The following is a 19,169-nucleotide window of genomic DNA, read 5'->3' on the forward strand; positions in this document are numbered from 1 at the left end:
CTGCTTCACATTCTTTCTCTATCAGTCTAATTCTCTATCAGTCTCAATATGACTCAAAAGTATCCATGAACCCAAATTCAAAACATTTAAGAAAACTGGCTTACTAGTGATAGAATAAAGACACTATAATCATGACAAGGTTGAGTTTGGATTATTTTGAGCTTATTTCTTCTCCACTGCAGCTCACAGAAAAAGCTTCATGGTTGCATATGCTAGATATAAAGGGCAAGCATTTCATCTGAGTGCTGTAAACCCTGAAGCTTTTCAAACACACCATCCCTGCATCTCAATCTCTGCAGCATGACAAACCATTCCCAGGTTCCAGAGTAATCTTGGGCCTTGGCAAAGGAAAGCTGGCTCATTCTGAGATGAGTCATGAGGCCACTGGCTGGGGAGCAAGAATATCTAAACACAAACCCAGGCAAGAGCCACAGACAAGAGTTTCCGCAGATTCCCTTTGGCTCCTGTAGCCGCAGATCACTGTTGGCCTAAAGATAACCCAAGTATCTACGGAGGGTCACTTTAAAATAGTAGCTTTAATACCACCAGTCATTTCAGAAGTATTTCCTTCCACAGCCTGCTCCATCCACACATGCCAGGCCCAGCCAACAATGGCAAGCCTGCTAAAGAGGCGAAAACCCAGAAGAAAATGGAAGGAATCCCAAAGGGGAGCAGACAGTTCCTGGCATGCTGTGCTTCTATTCTATAATTCTACATGTGCCCACATTTGGACTACTGAGAAATAACAAGCTAGCAGGAGACACCTTGTAGAAGCCATCCACTGACAATCACTAAGGATTAAAGAGCAGGCATAAAATGAAACAAAATAGTTTAACTCAATGCCTGCCCTTTGTAAAGCTGGGGCAGCATAAACTATGCTTGGCTGCCAACCAAGAGTTTTTAGGAAAATCTTTCCTTCCAAGAGAAAACTTACACCTCTAAGGGTACTGCATTACTACTGAGCTGAACAAAGAGAATTACATGGAGACCTCAGACTTTTATTGTACTTTCATAGCTCCTGTGGCCCCACTAACCATGCAAAATGATCAGCTCAGAGGCCTTTGGCTCCTCCCACAATCACCACCCTATAAGAAGAGCCAAAGTTTCCACATTTTCCTACAAGCCATTAATATTTGCTCAGTACCTCACCTGTCCACCAATGAGTCCACATCGTCCTAAATGGCAGTTGGCCAGGGTCTAGTGTACAAGGGACAGGTGCTCAGTAGGCTATTTTCAGTTGCTATCAGCTCAATCGGGAGCTGCACAGACTCAGGAGACAGGCAAGTTCTGGTTGCATTTCAAACTCTGGGCAGTCAAAAGACACACACCTTTCACAGCTGCCAGGGCAACCAGCTGCCCAGTGCTCCTCCCAAGACGGGAGCGACAAAAACTGTGTAACCTGGCCAGCCACCAGGCCAGTGAGCCGGCTGTACCTCTCATTTCACTGCCTGGGTTATTCTGAGCAGGGCTTATTGACACTCCATGGCAACCCAGGAACAAAGGGCCAGCTACGAGGACATAAATGTCTTGCAAAAGTTTCTAGAAAAGTCAGCAGGCTTGGGTTTCTGTTTTCATAACAAAATCAGCAGTAGGATTATTATTAGATTAGTGGTGGTGTGCTGCTGTTTTTGCTACAATTTGTGAGCTACCTGTTGTAGCATTCTACTTTTGAACCACAATTTCAGTTTGCCACTGTTGAGTGGTTAGGGTTAGGATGCCTATGAAAATGCAGTGTGGCCTTCCTGTCCCCAGATTACGGAGTCTTCCTCTTCCTTCCTTCTGTTCTAAGCTCTATACAGCTATGACCAACTTGCACCACACCACTCTTTCAAAACATACACATTGTTTCTACCTATCTTTCAAGACCTCTGCACTTCTTCAGAATACAAGGCTGCAATAATTGTAAGGTCTTAATTCTCAACACTAACAGGTCCCTTCTCACAGCCTAGTGTCCCCTTTCGTGTCATTTCTCTGGCCTCTACTCTTCTGCTTAAAATATCAGTTTCTCTTTTGCTGTTTTTCCATCCAAACTGTGCCTCTCGAGGTCGCCACCACCTACCCTGAGTTGGGCGTCTCCCCTGTTACATATAACCTTGGCTTCATCCAACCAGACAGACACCTTGAGAGCAGGAACCATTTCTTATCTATGTTTACACTGCCGGTGCCAGCCAGTTTTGTCAACTGGTACTGATGGTAACCACTTAAAACTGATTCTCTTTACTGAAACTCAAAATAAATTCTTTAAAAGGGTATGTATCTTCTCTTTTTATCTCAACAGCCTAGATCAATCCCTCTGTCTCCTATGAGGCTATCATTTTTGCATTACAATAATTATTATTATAGCTAACAGTATTCATTTGTCAAATATTTATTAAGCACCAATTCTACTCCAAGCAACATTTTAGAGACTAGAGATAAAATAACGTGGATCAAGTCCCAGCCTCAGGGCTTACTCTGTGTCCAACATTCTACATGTCTCCCCCATGACTTTCACAAGGTGAGTACTGTGACTGTCTCCACATGCACCACATGATAACAAGCTGAGGAGAAATGACCCATCCACAAAGACACAGTAAACTGAAGATGGTTACTGATGATGTTTGACTATGACTTCCTGAGAAAAGCTGCATTTCCATACATTACCAACAGCTTTCCCTTCCAAAGAGACTTTTTGACTTTGACCTGGAACGATATCTGATATCAAAAATCACCTTAACCCTTTATAAAATCTATATCAATTAACTGATTATGTTAACTAGAACATGAAATTAAAAGAAGCCATGATGGTGTAACTCTACATGGCATTCTATATATATACATATCATAGAAGTCAAATTCTAAACTGGACTGTGGGTGTTTTCTTTCTAATCTGTATTTTATTATTTTTTTTTCCTGAATGAATTGTGGGGTTTTTGTTTTCTTTTTTTGTTTGTTGTTTTGTTGTGAATTAGTCTGTCTTGGTATAGTACCCAAAATCCAGGAGACAAAATAAACATAGAAAAAAAAAAAAAAAAAGAGGTCACTTCCAGTCTACTCTTTCCACAAAAATCATCATTTGTGTATAAAAACCACAGATGTTTTGTTTTGTTTTGTAAAAGGTAAATTACACTACTCCTAAGAGAAACTGCTTATTCTTCCTCTTATTCCTCTTCTTCCCACATAACCCAAATATATACATCCTCAGAAAGTTCATGTTCTGCTCCAACCCATAACAAAGAATTAGAGGCAGCATTAACCCTGGCTCTAGGAAACGCCCTGATCATAGGGCCATATCCACTGATGAGAATCAGGCAGCAGCTGTTCCAGTGTTATGACTGAGGCTGAGAAGGTGCAAATATAAACTGCCCTCTTTCTGTCAAGTTACTGGAGTGCAGCAAGGATGGTCAGGCTACAGAATGGGAGGAGGGCTCAAAGGTTCCTGGCCAGTTTTGTTGGAGAATATTCCAGAAGACCTAAACTCAGTCATCAGCACCTTCACCGGGAATTTGGGGTGTGAACTCTTAGAAGCAGACTGATGTGGTGTCTTTTTAAAATCAGAGGTTCAGTACTCATTAGTGAGTACTGAGAAATCAGTTTAGTGGTTCAAGACAAGGTTTCTTTCTGAATTTTGAAGTGAGATGCAACTGGACAGAATTAAAAATGGGGAAGAAATGAGCATAGATTAACCATAGTTAAGAGAACTTCCATGAAACTCTCACCTCAAATGTGTGTGGGTCTCATGTGCACACTGGGTCCTACTCCAAAATGTTTCTTACTGTGAGTCACAGTCAGAAGCTGGAAAGCCAACCCACCCTGTGTCTTACACTCTCTTGGAGTGACAGGAGCTGTGAGTAATTTCGACTGCTGCAAATAATCATTATCTAGGAGGCTTGCTTGCCTGAGGTCATGCCAGACTGTGAGGGAAGTTCGGAAGGCAGGCAGCAGTACTCTGAGAGCTGATATAAGGGAACCCATGTTTATAGCAATGATTCACGATAGCTAAACCCAGGAAGCAGCCTATATGTCCATCAACAGATGAATGGATAAAGAAAATGTGGTGTTTATACACAATGGAGTACTACTCTGCCATAAAGTGAGCCATTTGTAGGAAAATGGATGTTCCTAGAAACCATAACACTAAGTAAAATAAATAAGACACACAAACTGAGGCATCACCATTTCTCTTACGTGAGAAAACAAAAGTACACGGAAAAAATTGAAAGACAGATAACAGAAGTAGGGGGACAGATCCCATGCAAACGGGACAGAGGGTGGGGAGGAAGGAAGGAAGGAAATGAGAAGAAGGGAATGAAAAAAGAAGGATCCTGTGTTATGTATATGCATCAACTCTCCATGAAGAATATAATCACTATGTACTAATAAAAAACTAAAATGAAATGAATTAAATTAAATTAAATTAAATTAAAAAGTGCTTATTTTCCTTGGTGTCCCCCTTCCCCCTACACACACAAATGAAAGTTACAGGCAAAGCAATCCTATAAACTTCCTGCCTTACACACTTTTCTACAAAGAAGAAGGCAGCCTTACTCTCACTGTTATTTTTATAAACATGAAGCTTAGAAGCTATTGTTCTGTACACCTTTCTTTTTGTTTTTGTTTTTTGGGGGTTTTGGGGGGTACTGGGGATTGAACTCATGACCTCGTGCTTATCAGGCAAGTGCTTGGGCCACTGAGCTAAGTCTCCAGCCCTGTGCACCTATTACTGATGGCAAAGAAATCATTTCAGGAGCTTGCATACTGGACTTGTTTTATCATTTATTCAGTATTTGATTTTATTTTATTTGAATACTGTGAACAATGGATGGATGATGATGGACAAATACATGGATGCATGCATATGACTCTAGTTTAACTACCAGGGTTGAGACAAACACTTCTTAGGAAGAAGAGGCTAAAAAGATACTTTGCTGCAGAAAACTTGATTATACACAAACAGATCTTAAAACTGTGCAGCCTCATGAGACATTTACATTTTAGCTCCTTACAGTGGCAAATAGTTCAGTACTTCTCTTGTTAAAAGAGATCTCTCATTTGATGATACAGAAAGAGAAAGATTTTATTTTGAACAAAAAGGATACATTACAGTAATGAGAAATGAAAGCCATAAATTTAATAGTGAGATATTTCTTTTACATTCATTTACCCTTTCAAGAACTTCCTGTATACTCAATAATGAGAAATTCAAAGAAGGGCTTATTCTATTCTCCCCCTCACTGGTAAAGAGGGGTACCTTTGTGGACCCTAACAAAAAGTCCATTGAAGTTAGCCCCTTCCTTCCTTCTTTGGATAATTGGGCTGGAAAGTCTGAGTGGTGTTGGCTTTGGAAACACTAAAATCCGGTCAACTCAGAAAATAATTTGGGACCTACCAATCTTCTCTAGAACAGAACAAAATCTCCTGCAACAAACATCCACTTAAGACCAGTCTTACTTGCTATAATAAAACTGAACTGCATGTTGTCAAAAAAAGCAATACTCCACTTTAAGAACTTGTGTCGTGGTCTTCACCTGCAGATGCCAAAGGCAAAAAAGCAAAACAAAATACAGTGGTTCTGCCTTCTCCCTGGTGGCATAATAGTAGTTTTACAATATGATTAGCCTTATTAATGGGAAGGCAAGGGTAGGAAAGGGAAGAATATACAGGTAATTAGGACTCAAGTGCTCTTCTGCGTGAGAGCAAATAAAACTCTTCCTGCAGATAGAGTTGTACAGATAATGAACAGGAGAAATAAATGATCACTGGTAGGAGAGACATGAGAAGTGAAAAACCACAAACCTGGGTAAAGGAGCCTTATCATTTGTGATTACAAACTCTCGTCTCACCACCTTCTCAAGCTAGAACAGGCTGGATCCACACATGCACCAGACTTAAGATAAATGTAGATATCGCCAACTTAACCCCCAACATAAATACATTTTGAGATGCAAAATTTTAAAGATTAATAATGACAAAAGTTCTTAAATACCATTGCTCAAAGTATATTAGACCTTTTGTTGGCTGCACAACCTTAAGAAAGAACATTAACCAATCCAAAAGCTTATTAAATAAGCCAACAAAAAAGCCCTTGTTTTGTCAGAGTAATTGTAAGGAAATAATGACATAAAGCAGTTAGTTCAAATTGCCATCAAGCATTCAATAAATACTACTGATAATTATCAAAGCAATAGTTACAGTAAGCAGTATTTTCCTATTTTCTGTATTTGACAATAAACATAATCAAAGAAGGGAGAAAGAAAAGTTGTTCATTTTGTGGGGGTTTCTGGCACATAAATATTATATGTATTTATGAGCACATCATGTGATGTTTTGGCACATAAACACATTACATAATGTTCACGCCAGGATAAGCCTATGTATCTTCTCAAATATTTAATCATTTCTTTGTGGTGAGAACATTCAGTTGTTTTCTCTAGTTTTCTCTGAAACACACAATATAGTACCATTATCAATTATCACCCTGCTGTGGGACGGAACACCAGAACTTGTTTGTCCTAACCCAGTATCAACTACTAACCTTTCTTCATCCTACTTGTCAGCATTTTTTCAGTTTTAGATTTATTCATTTTGAGTTGTACTGTGGGTGTTTTTGTTGTTTATTTACTTTTAAAGCAGATCCTCTACACACTGCTGTAGCTTGCCTTGAACTCTAGGGCTCAGGTGATAATCCAATCTCAGATACCCAGGGGGCAGGGTTTACAACTGCATGCCAAGAGGACTGGCCCTCATTTGCGTTTTTTTGTTGTTGTTGTTGTTGTTTGTTTTTTTTTTTTAATGAACTAGGACTATATAACAAAATATCTCAGAACAAAAACTATGACTTTTACTTATGCTCTAAGAATCTCATCACTGATGCACAACTAATGAGGTGACTTGGCTGCTCTGCAAACACTGAAAACGGGTCTATTCTCTTTTCAGTGTGATACTGCAAAGAGCTCTGCACCAGACAAGCTACAGGGCAATATTGCAAAGGCTTCCATTCTCTGTCCTGTTGTTTACTTCTTTGGGTTAGGCATCTTAAAGCTTCACATTTGCTTTACAACTAATGTAGAATATATTAGAATGTATTACAAATGGAGTTTTTCTGTGGCTGTTTAAAGGAAATCCTGGAAATATAGAAACAAGAGTACTTTTCACAGAGTATGCTACCATAGTTAACGGGCCAGGTGAGTCATGGAGGGAAGACTAAGGCAGCCGCTGTTAATGTTAGAGTACTCTACATTAGAGCACTCAAGACAAAACAAAAATTAGTATTTTCCACTGTAAAATGATGTACTCTTTCCCATACTCTTCTCCATAATTGTAAACATCCTACTGGAAGGTGAATATAAATAGCAAAATCTTAGTGGCAATCCATTTCCATATCAGCCCAAACAAATGAGTTTTGTTATATATGTTCACTTTGCTAGACTCTCAAACACTTAAGAGCTAGAAATGGGAAAAAGCAACCATGTTAACATTCCATGAATGCCACTCCCCCTTTTCCTTATGCTTTCTCTATCCTTTCTTCTCTGTTTATATTTTAGGTCCATCATTATTTCTCTTCCATTCTTTCTTTTTCAATCTTGCCTACATTACAGATAGATCACGATATCAATAGCAACCCATAGGCACTGCTTGATAGTATATAGAATTTTACTTTGTTCATGTTGAGTTTTATTGTAGTGTTGTTGTTTGAGAGAAGAATTGACAAAGAACCTATGGAAAGGTGTGAACTTTGGAGAGATTCTCAAGATAATATTAGTAAATAATTTAAAAGGAAGGAGAAGGGGGCTAAAACTTGCTTGGAACCACTGTCTCCAGAAATTGTCAAGTAAGAGTGGGCCAATCAAGCCCAGCTGTAAACCATCAAAAACTCAGGGAATTTTCCAAGATTAATATGTCTAATTCCTCTTATGAATTCTTTAAGCAATCACCTGGCAGGATCCCCTCGTAATTGACACAACTACCATATTGCCATGTCTTTAACAATATTGTTTAGAGCACAGGCTAGGCTCTAAGAGAACTAAATTAGGTTGTAACAGCACTATCCAAATAGAAACAAAATGGGAGCCACCTTATCTAGTTAAGTTTTCTCATAGTAGTACTAAAAAGAAACAGATAAAATGTACCTTTTTTCCCCCTTGCAGTGCTGGAAACTGAAACCAGGACCTTGCACAGAGTAGAAATTTACTTTTTTAAAAAAAAATTTTCATTGAAATCCAGGCTGCATTACACATTAACAGCATACTACAACTTATATTAGCTGCATTTCCAGTGTTACATGTGACAAGAGGCTACAATATAGGACAGTGAGAGACATGCACAGGTTACCAAAAAAAGGAGATAGGAACATGTTGACTATTATGAAATATAATCAGATATTTAGTACACTAAGCACTGATTTTTCATAGTGTTGGCTACACTGATGTGTTAAATTATATATTCCCCTGAGAACTCACCAATTATATAAAGTAGACCTACGCCACCAACGAGCTTAACAGGGACACTCATTGTGTCCCATCTGATCATAACAAGGCTCAGATTCACAGTGCAAGCACCATTCTCTATGAAGGCATTATTAAAACAACACGAGCACAACTCAGTGCACAAAAACGTAGTTTATGTTATACATACCTCTAGTCACACACCAACTTTCTAAATGCAATAAATGTACATGCAGGAAAGAACAAGTAACTTTTCTTTTCTCTCTTAATTATCTATTTTGTGGTTTTCAATGCAAACAGTGTCACCCCTAAGCAATCGGAAGGTGGGCAGCAGAGAAGTAGTGGAAATAAGTAAGAAAAGAGCAGAGACATCAAAGGCCTACAAATGCTGGGTGGCGTCTATTATACAGCTAAAATTTAGCCTACTATGGTATGTGTGTGTCACCCCAAATTCACATCAATTACGAATTCCAACATGATGGTATTAGAAAATGAGATCTGGTTGGGAGAAATGATGGGTACAAAGCCTTATGACTAGGACCAGTATCATAATAAAGAGACCCCACAAAGCTAGCTGGCTTTTCATCATGACAGCACAAAGAGAAGAGAAGCTGCCTACGAGGGGTCAACCTCACCAGGTGCTTAATGTACCAACACCCTGAACTGGGACTTCCAAGTTCCACGTCAACCAGCAATAAATGTTGGTTATTTACGAGCCACTCAATTCACAGTATTTTTGTTACAGCAGCCTAAAGAGACTAAGACATAGCCTATGCCCCCACAAATTTTGACTTTCCCATTTCACATTCATTTACATGAACAGTCTTTGTGTAGTTACAAGAACATAGTATTTAACTCTCATACATGAATTAAATGTATGGCTTATACTGTTTTGATGTAGACTAAATTTTTCCAAAAGCAATTACTGTATAAATCAAGGTTTTGTTAGTCAACTTTCTATTATAATTAACAAATATCTGAGATAATAAAGAAGAAAAGGTTTAAACCTGGCATGGTACACTCTGGGAGGGTGTGGCAGAAAGACGACAAACTCAAACCCCGCCCAAGGAACTTAGCAACTCAGCAAAACCTCTCAAAATTTAAAAGGGGAGCTGAGAATGGAGTTCAGTCTAAAGGCTATGGGTTCAATTGCCAGTCTTTACTCCCTGCAAAAAACCAGGTTTATTTTGGATTAAAAGTTTGCAGTGTTTGGTTATCTGACTGGCCCTACTGCTCTGGACCAACAGCAGTGTTATAAATACCACAGCCAGGCTTGGATGGCAGAGTAGGCCCCATCCACCTCATGGGCGGCTGGGATACAAGAGACAGAGGAAGTGGCAAGGTCCCGTAAACTCCTTTGAGAGTAAGGTCCCCACAAGGACAAGAAGACCTCCCACAGGTGCCACTTTTTAAATTTTTACCACCTCCTAACAGTGCCAACCTCAGGAATAAGAGTTTAACACATGAGGGCTGATTTCAGATCCAAATTGCACAAAACTTAATCATTGGAGACTACGTTTGACAATGAAACCAGCAATACAGCATACCGGTAACAATCTACTTTTGAAGATTTTGAAGATTATTACAAATTTAGGTGCACGTATATACTAGAATAGTCCTCCTTTCTTTTAGGGGACATGTTCCAACTCGTCCCATGGATACATACAACCACGGCTAGTACCAATCCTAACTATACTACACGGTTTTTAATGTATCCCTTATGATAAGTTTAATTTATAAATTAGGCACAAATTTAAAATTTACAAATTATTTACTTTCTAGAATTTCCATTAAATATTTTTGAGCCATGGTTGACTATGGGTAACTAAACCTAGAAGGTCAAACTGCAGATGAGGAGCAGCTGTAGTACTTCAAGACATCTTGTAGTATACTCATGCCCAACTATGTACATTTATTTATATATATATTCCTTCCTTTATATATATATTCCTTCATTGCTAATTACAGTTATCTCTACTTTTTTACATTTATTTCAGATAAGGCATCATACTGAATTTTTAAATTATGTTATATAAAAATTGAGATATAATGTGTATCAGAATTGTATTTCAAAATATTAAAGGATATTACCAAATATTTATTATAAAAAGGGATGCTAAGTCTAACAGAATTAAGAATTGACCAACCCATGCAAAGTATACTTATCCTAACCCAAATATCTGTGAGGCACTTACCTTCAAAACTCGGGGAAGGAAAAGCAATCATCATCAGCACAGGAAGAATCATCACTCCATCTATCATTGTACAACTGCGGAAGGAAAAGAAGAGGTATAAGTTAAAAAATATCAGCTGCAGAATGGCAAAAAAAATTAAGTATATCATCTTCAAACTGCCATTTAAGGCCTTTCTTACAAATTGCCTCAATGTGTATTTCCCTTTCGTTTAGTATATTAAAAACCTGGACCTTTTTAATGGACTTAAAACATCTAAGGAGTCAGTGTGCCTCTGACTGGTGGTTTCTCTAATGCTACTTTCTCTGAGCTTACTCTCTTTAGAACTTAGTAAGAAAATGAAGAAGGTTGAAAATAAGGCATGCCTAAAACTTTTACATTTGAAGTTTGTCTTACTCCACCGAACACAATTAGTGACACTGTATTAAAAATTCTGAGATGGTCTGGAAATACAGCTCAGCAGCAGGGTGCTGCCTGGCAAGCATGAGATCTTGAATTTGACTCCTGGTACCAAAAAATAAATAAATGAAAATAAAAATCCTGAGAGGATGAATGCTCTACTCTAATATGATGATAAAGATTAGGAAACCGAATAGTTTAAACCAATTATGTTTGAATCTTCTCTTTTATTAAAGCACTAGAGATACAGAATCCTACATCTACAAAGGAAACAGGCAAATGAAAATATTTATGCCTCATCTGTGGTAAAGCTATACATTTCTGTATTAATGTTGAATTTAACAAAGGACAGACACAATTAGACAGAATATTGCTAAAATAACTCATGTAAATCTAGAACTCAGAGAACTATCACCGAGAAAACAAGTTAATTTATAGAATTTTCAGGGTTGTTTTGGCTTTAAACTACAATAGCAGAAGCTCAATTTTTTTAATTAAAACTTTTCTCTTTAAATAATTTTCACAACTAGAAATCTGATGGAAGTTGATTAGGTACAACTTTGTAATAAAGTAAAGAAAATTGCTATAGTTCTTTGACAACTAGGTTAGCGTGTTATCTTACTCGTACATCAAAGCAAAGGGCAAACCCCATCAACTTGTCTAGGTGGATTCCTGGTCTACTTTCTCAAAATGGTACCTTTTTTGGTTACTGAACTGATAGTTTATTTGCCACACTCCCATCACATCTTCTCATTTTAACCTTCTCATTTTAACCTATTTCCTTTTTCTTCCATAATTACATTTCAGTCTATCTCTAAATAGCAAGGAGGGAGTAGAGCAGATTTTTATGTACCTTCCTTTTATATTTTTAAAAGCATATGGAAACTTGAGCGGGCTTCTCTCACTGATGCTGTTTTTGTTGTTACTATTTTCATGTTCACACTGATGCTTCCTGTAGCAGGCTTTTTCTGTGAGGGGACACTGGAGCTATGCTATTACACTCCCTTGCCTCCAATACTATAAAAAACAGGGTACAGTACTGTGTTACAGCAGCAGAAAACAGACTAACACTTGGTGAATCCCCATCAGCACAGGAAACGACTTCAGCTCCCCTGAAACAGCCCACTCATCCCCAAAATGGTGCACGCATATGAAGGCTGTGCAAGGGAACTCCTTGGCTATGACACAACGTGTCTAACACCTTTCGTCTACAAAGCTATTTTCATCTAACAAAGCAGTAAATAACTGAATTCTCTTTGGAGGCTACCTTGGCTCCCTGTGATGGTCTAGTTTTCAGAAAGAACCAGCATTCAGAAAGAGTAGGAATTACATAGTGTAACAGGGTAGGCAAGGTTTGCTTACAGAGTACCATCAGGCACGACAGTTTCAAAGGTTCACTGAAGTAGGATTATAGGTTATCCTGGCCAGTTATTGGGAAATGGCCCTCCCCAAATGCCAAGTGCTCTAAAATCATTGAAAAAGCTAGAGATTGACTATATCACTAATATAAGCACCGCAAAAAAGAGTAAGGAAAATGGATGCCCTGACATCGCCTATCCCTAGGAGCTCTTCCCTAACCACATTACTAGAGAAAAGTAGTATTTCTCTCAACCTAACATGAAGCAGTTTCCCCAAATTCAAAATTTTTAAATATATGAAAAAAGATCAAGGATATTATGCAGCAACACAAATTCCTGCCTGGCAAGTGCAAAATCTTGAGTTTGATTCCTGGCACTAAAAAAACAAAGAAAAGAAAAAAGAAAAAGAAATTTGCATCCATCCATCATCACATATAATAAATATTATCCTGAATGCATTGAGATTTTTATTAGTGATTACATGATGCTATAACCATTAGCAACATCTTAAATACTGCATGTTTTATTTTTTAAATCTCTATTTCACATATTGTAATTTGGATGTTGGTTGAATGTTCTCCAAAGCTCCATGAGTTAAAGGCTTGGTCCTCCAAATGGCACTGTTGGGGGTGACAGGCAGAAGTTTAAGAGCTGGAGCCTAGTAAGGAGAAGTCCTTAGGCCAATTAGGAGTATGCAGCTGTCTTCTTCCTCTTCCTCTCTTTCCACATAGTCATGAGGCGGAGCAGTTGGTTCCCCAGCCACTGCCACCCAGCACCTTCTTTAAAGCCTGAAAGCAATAATTCCAGGGGACCCATCAGAGACTTGTACCTCTTAAACCACAAGGTTCTCTCTTTATAAGTTAATTATCTCAAGTATGTTGTTACAGTGATGAAAACTGACTAATACACATTGGTTTTATAATATATGTGTTGTATTTTATATCAACATATATATGAGGGGCACTGGCATGTTATCAAAAGCCACTGAGAACCACCAAAATAAACTACTTTCCATCTCAGTCATACCTTTGAATTTCCAGCCTTTCATTCATTAATTCATTTATGTACTCAAAAACAACTGAAAGCTTGCCATGTGCTACACATCAGATTTAAAATGATATAAAAAGACATACAAATATGGTTCCTCCTATGGTAAAACAAAGATTTGTTTATGATAATCATATAACCATCTAAAAGACTGTATAATTTAAAAACTGAAGCATAAAGGAAGTAATAGTTTAAAAACACTTCTAAAAAACAACTTGAGGGGCTGGGGATTTAGCTCAGCGGCATAAGCACCTGCCTTGCAAGCAGGTGGTCGTGAGTTCGCACCTGCCTTGCAAGCAGGTGGTCGTGAGTTCGACCCCCGGTACTGATAAAAAGAAAAAAAAAAAAAAAAAAAAAGACAAAGCAAATAGCATTTCCTTTTTAAAGGCTGCCAAAACTCTAGCTTCTTTGCACTCTTATATTACCAGTTTGTTAATCTTCATTCACAGAAACTATAACTAATAATTATATATCCATATCTATGTGTGCTTCCTACAGGTCCATCTTGCTACTTGTTAAACTCCGTAGTAATAAAATCTATGATCTATCTTATTCATCATAGCCAGCGCAAGTGACAGCACATTTAGTACTGCTTGAATAAGGTTTCTCTCTAAATACATTTTAAATGCTAAAAAATTAGCAACCCTCCCCACCATACATACTTGAAAAGAAAAGGCAAGATTAAAATATATAAATAATCTCTAAACTCCTAATTTGTAGAGTGTTATTCAGGTAAATAGTATATAATGTCAGTTAGCAAGCTTCAAAATCAAGAACCCTTTCTTGAAAAAAGGGGGAAAAACCCACTAAAATACAATCACTATTACCATGTTTTCTGTTTTACAAAGTCAACAAAAGGCCATGCCACAAAATACAGATCACCATTGCACAGGCAAAATTAATCATACTGATTTAAGATGCTAAACAACAAGTCAGAAAAAAGGAATTATAAATTAATTCCCCCAAGCTAATCCATTGTTTAAAAATAGTCAAGATATGCCAAAATATCCAGCTGGGGATATAGCTCAGAAGCACAGTGCCTGCCTGGCAAGTAAGTATAAGATCCTGAGTTCAATTCCTGGTACCAAAAAATAAAATAAATAAAATAAAATTTTTAAAAATTCAAAAAAAATCACTGAAGAAAAAAGTCAACTAGCTGCTGCTCTTATGAGGTTCTGGAGCACTTCTGTCCCCCCAGTAATCTAGCTACTTAAAAAAAAAATCACACCTCAAAATATGCATGTACAGTACAAATATGCCAAAATGAAATTTATGATTGTATGTTATGAATAAGTACTAAAAAAAAGGTATAACCCAAGCAGAAAAAGGAAAAAGAATGCAGAAAAGAAAATGTTCTGGAAATTCCTGATCATATTTTAATCAGGTACAATAAAGTATCAAACTTAAGCCCCAAGAAACTATTTCTAATTTTAAAACAAGCTAAAAAGAAACTATTGTTTTTAAAAGTAAACTTTTTGGGCCAGGGACTCAGCTCAGTGGGATAAGCACCTGCCTGGCAATGGCAAGGTCATGAGTTTGATCCCCAGTATCAAAAAAAAGTTAACAGGGGCTGGGGATTTAGCTCAGCGGCATAAATGCCTGCCTTGCAAGCAGGCAGTCGTGAGTTCAATCCCTGGTACTGATAAAAAAACGAAAAAGACAAAAAAAAAAAAAAAAAAAAAAAAGTTAACTTCTTAACTCTGTTACTGTTGGTAAGAAGGAGACTGGTTGTAGATAACAGGAGTAGCAATAATTTTTGAAGTTGTGGATGCCTCACTCCAGTGGTTTTCACACTTACCGGTCTCACAAAACTTCAAAATCAAAACTGAGAATTTTTAATATAATAAAATATAGTCTTGCATTTTATAAATTTGAAAATTGTATGTTTAAAAAAAAAAAGGACATGTAGAAGAAAACAGCATAGATTTCCACTCTGTAAATATCTTATGTTTGGCTTAGAATATACAGATTCTTTTTTTAAAATTTTTTATGTTAAAGAGAATAAAACAAAAGAGAACAGAACAAAGCAAATTAGAACAGAACAACGCAAGCAACACAGCCCTTCACAACCAGACAACCAGACATCAACAGTAGCTACCATAATGTCTCTTTTCTTTGACACAGTTGAGCATAACTTCACACATAACAATATCAAACATAACAAAATACTGTAAAACTATTCAAAAAAATGAAAGCATTACAGGACTTCAAAACCAAATAACAAGAAATGCACAAGGGCTACTATAATATCTCATTTTCCTCAAAAAATTTGTTTATACCATCTCTCATAATAAATCAAATAAAGCACAACAGGATAGAACCAATCAAAACAGAAGAACAAAAGCATGGTAGGACTTCAAAACAAGATGATAGTAAATCAGCAATGGTTACCATAATGTCTTTTCTTCAAAATAGCTGTTCATACCATCACACATAATAAAATCAAACAAAACAGAATAAAACCAATCAAACCAATAAATAAAAGCATTGTAAGACTTCAAAGCAATATAATAGGAAACCATGATTACCATAAAATATCCCATTATACTCAAAATAACTGCCCCTACCATCTGACAGTAAAAAATCTAACAAAACACGACAAACAGCCAAATCTAACAAAATTGTGTAAACAATGCAAGAGTTCGAAATGAGCAATAAGAAATTGAGAGTAGTTTCCACCTTTCCTTCCCAAGTGTTTCCTCCCTTTGTTCGTACATTAACTATTTGGCTTTTGGATCCCATTAACTCCTTCTGTTTCTTATGCCAGGGTTCACACATATGAGTTTGAACTGTTTCAGCCATGAACATGATCTCCAGTTGTGCCCATTCACCTACCTCCTTTGTAGCTAGGTATTTCCACTGCATGAAAATACTGTATCTTTCTTATCCATTCTGTGGTTCATGGACACTTTTTCTGGCCTCCTGTCACATGGAACAATTGTTTTCTCTCCTTTTTCAGACTATGAATATTCTTTCCAGTTAGATGTGTTTCTTGTACACAGTATATCAATGGATCTTGTTTCTTGATCCACTCTCCCTGTGCTTCTTTTTATTGCTGACCTGAGGCCATCTACATCAGTGGTCACAACCAGCATACATAGGATTGTCTCTGCCCTGCTATCCTCCTGTTGTTGGCCCTCCATTTTCCCCTTCATTCAATTGCCTGTCTTGTTTGGCAGTCCTCCTCTGCTGCTGTTCCTGGATCCATGATCATTTTTCTCTCTCTCTAGAATATTCTTTAGCAATCTCTATAGGGTTGCTTTGGTAGTTATGAATTCCTTCAGTTGTTCTTTATCATGGAAATATCTTATTTTTCCATCAATTTTGAAAGACAGTTTTTCTGGGTAGATCAATCTGGGTTGGAAGTTGCTTTCTTTCAGGGTTTGAAACACTTCACTCCAAACTCTTTTTGACTTGATGGTTTGTGTTGATAAGTCTGCTGTGATTCTGATTGGTTTTCCTTTATAGGTGATCTATCTCTTTTCTCTAACAGCTTTTAATATTCTGTTCTTGTACTGAATTTCTGGGATCTTGATTATTATATGTCTGGGTATAGATTTACTTTGGTTATGACTAGTTGAAGTCCTATATGCCTAACTTATCTGCATGCCAAATCCATTTCCCATGTTTGGGAAGTTTTCTTCTTTTAATTTCATTTATGTTGACTCTTGCATCTTCATTGATACCTATCACTCTTAAATTATGCTTCTTTGCCTCATCTTGTAGCTGCTGAGTTGTTATTTCCTGATTCCATGTTATTTTTAAGAGATCTTTCTTTTCATGATCAGTATCTGCAATCCTGTCTTCAAGGTTTGAAAGTTTATCTTCAGTCTCTTTCAAGGGGTTTTGCCAGCTTTCAACTGAATTTTTAATTTCCTGCATCTCTCTTTGAATCTGTTTCATGCATTACAATTCCTTTCTACATTCATTCGCGGTTTCCATCATTTTCCTATGCTCCTTTTTATTGTCTTTATTGTCTGTGTCTTCTTTAGACCTGCTGAACAATTGTTTCAGTATGTTTGTGATGTCTTCTTTTACCTGAGACGTTATTTCTGATTTGACTGCTTTTACAATCTCATGAAGTTGTTTCTTTACTTCAGTTGCTATCCTCAGAGATTTCAGGTGTGTAACTTCCATTTTCTTCCATGACTGTATCTCCCAGATTTATTGTATGTGGGCTAAAGGTCTGAGTTTGCCTTTTGCTCCTTCTTCTTGACATTTTCCTGGGTTTCTCCCAACAAGCTGGTTGTGGGGTTCCAGGCACTTCCCACGTTGGCTGCCCCTAAGCAGTGTTAGGAGGATGGGACAAGCACCTGGGTTCCTCTAAGTCCAGATTTACAGGGAGACAGCTTCTCCAGAGCTATGCAGCTATACTGGGGCTTCTCTGACAGTCAGGGGTGCATGTAGGTGGGGCTGCTTCTCTAGGCCTGTGTGTCTACACTGGGACTCCCACGATGGTTGCAGATCCACAGGGGTGTGTTTGTCTGATTCTGCTAGTGCATGATGGCTGTCTGAGGGAACCAAGGGCTTCAAATGGTGGCCTATGGATGCACAGGGCTGACCTGGTTGTTTGTTCCTGCTCCTGCTGGCTGCCTGTAGGAAGAAGCCTTCTGATGGCAGCTCCGTGAAGGTGAAGGTGGATCTGCTGGTTCTCTCTGCCCACACTGGCCACCTGTAAGATGTGGCCTTTTGGTGGCAGCGCACAGTGGGCACAGATGGATCTGTGTCTCCTTCAGCCTGCGCTGAGCACATGAAGGAAGGGCCTTCCAGTGCTGGCACCTAGCAGGTAGAGGTGGGTCTCCTCCTGGTTTTCTCTGCCTGAGCTGGGTACATGGAGGAAAAGGGCCTTCTGGCAGCAGCACCCGGCAGGCAGAGGTGGTCTCTTCCTAATTCTCTCTGTCCACACAGGGCGCATGGAGGAAAGGGCCTTCCACTAGCGGCACCCAGCTGGTAGAGGCAGGTCAAAACAGATTCTTGATCAAACTCATAACCTCGCTTTTGCCAAGCAAGCACTTTGTGCTGCTGAGCTAAACCTCAGCCCCAGCTTCTTATATATAATTCTACTTTCAATCCTTTACAACATGTTGCATTGTTTAAAGTATACACAGAAAATCCAACTTTGCACATGTCACTGAAAGGAAGAGGTGCTTGTAGAACACCCAAGAAAGATCCCCAGGTATTCCTGGCACATTTTAAGAACAGCTGCCTTACTGTTTAAATACTCAGTCTTTCCTCTAGACCAAATCACCAAATGGCACTACACATTTTAGACTAAGCCTCTGTTCAATAGCTCATAAGATGTTACTGTTGTACAGTTTCAGAAATCTGATTCACCTTTCTAACAGTAAGAATGCACTAAATATGTTTAAATGTAGGAGTAATAACATATATATGCACACACACAAATATTTTTCAATGGCATATAAACTTGTAATGAGAATATACTCACAACTGCTCATCTCATTTATCATCAATTGTCAAAATCCCTAACTGAAAAGTCATAGACTACTAGGAATTGTAAAATATCTGAAAGGGTTCACAGTATGAATTTTTGCCTCTAATATATATACCTCTCCCTTCTGTTCTTAGATAAGACCCTCATTCCCTGGTAACTAATGTTACTACCTTGGATATAGGGAAAATAGCTATTCAGAACAGGGCTTGATCTCCTATCTAAAGCTCCCTTATTAAATCAGTGTCATCTCTCATAATGTCTCAGTCCTACACTCTTGGGAGACAGAACATTCCCA

At 38.0% G+C, this 19,169-nt stretch overlaps 1 protein-coding gene across 5 annotated transcripts in view; it reads right to left on the bottom strand.

Moving 5' to 3' along the window:
• The window catches only part of Acvr1 (activin A receptor type 1), a 68,284-nt gene that overhangs the window by 38,149 nt on the left and 10,966 nt on the right, over positions 1-19,169 (bottom strand). For all 5 annotated transcript variants that reach the window (XM_005007684.3, XM_003478573.4, XM_013142582.3 and 2 more), the window contains one exon: positions 10,619-10,692. In XM_005007684.3, the coding sequence (XP_005007741.1) occupies positions 10,619-10,685 (67 nt within the window). In that variant the 5' untranslated portion in view covers positions 10,686-10,692. The remainder of the gene's footprint in view (positions 1-10,618; positions 10,693-19,169) is intronic.

Source organism: Cavia porcellus, unplaced genomic scaffold (assembly GCF_034190915.1).
Source record: "Cavia porcellus strain 051 isolate PalLab524CR breed Dunkin Hartley unplaced genomic scaffold, mCavPor4.1 scaffold_12, whole genome shotgun sequence".
NCBI lineage: Eukaryota > Metazoa > Chordata > Mammalia > Rodentia > Caviidae > Cavia > Cavia porcellus.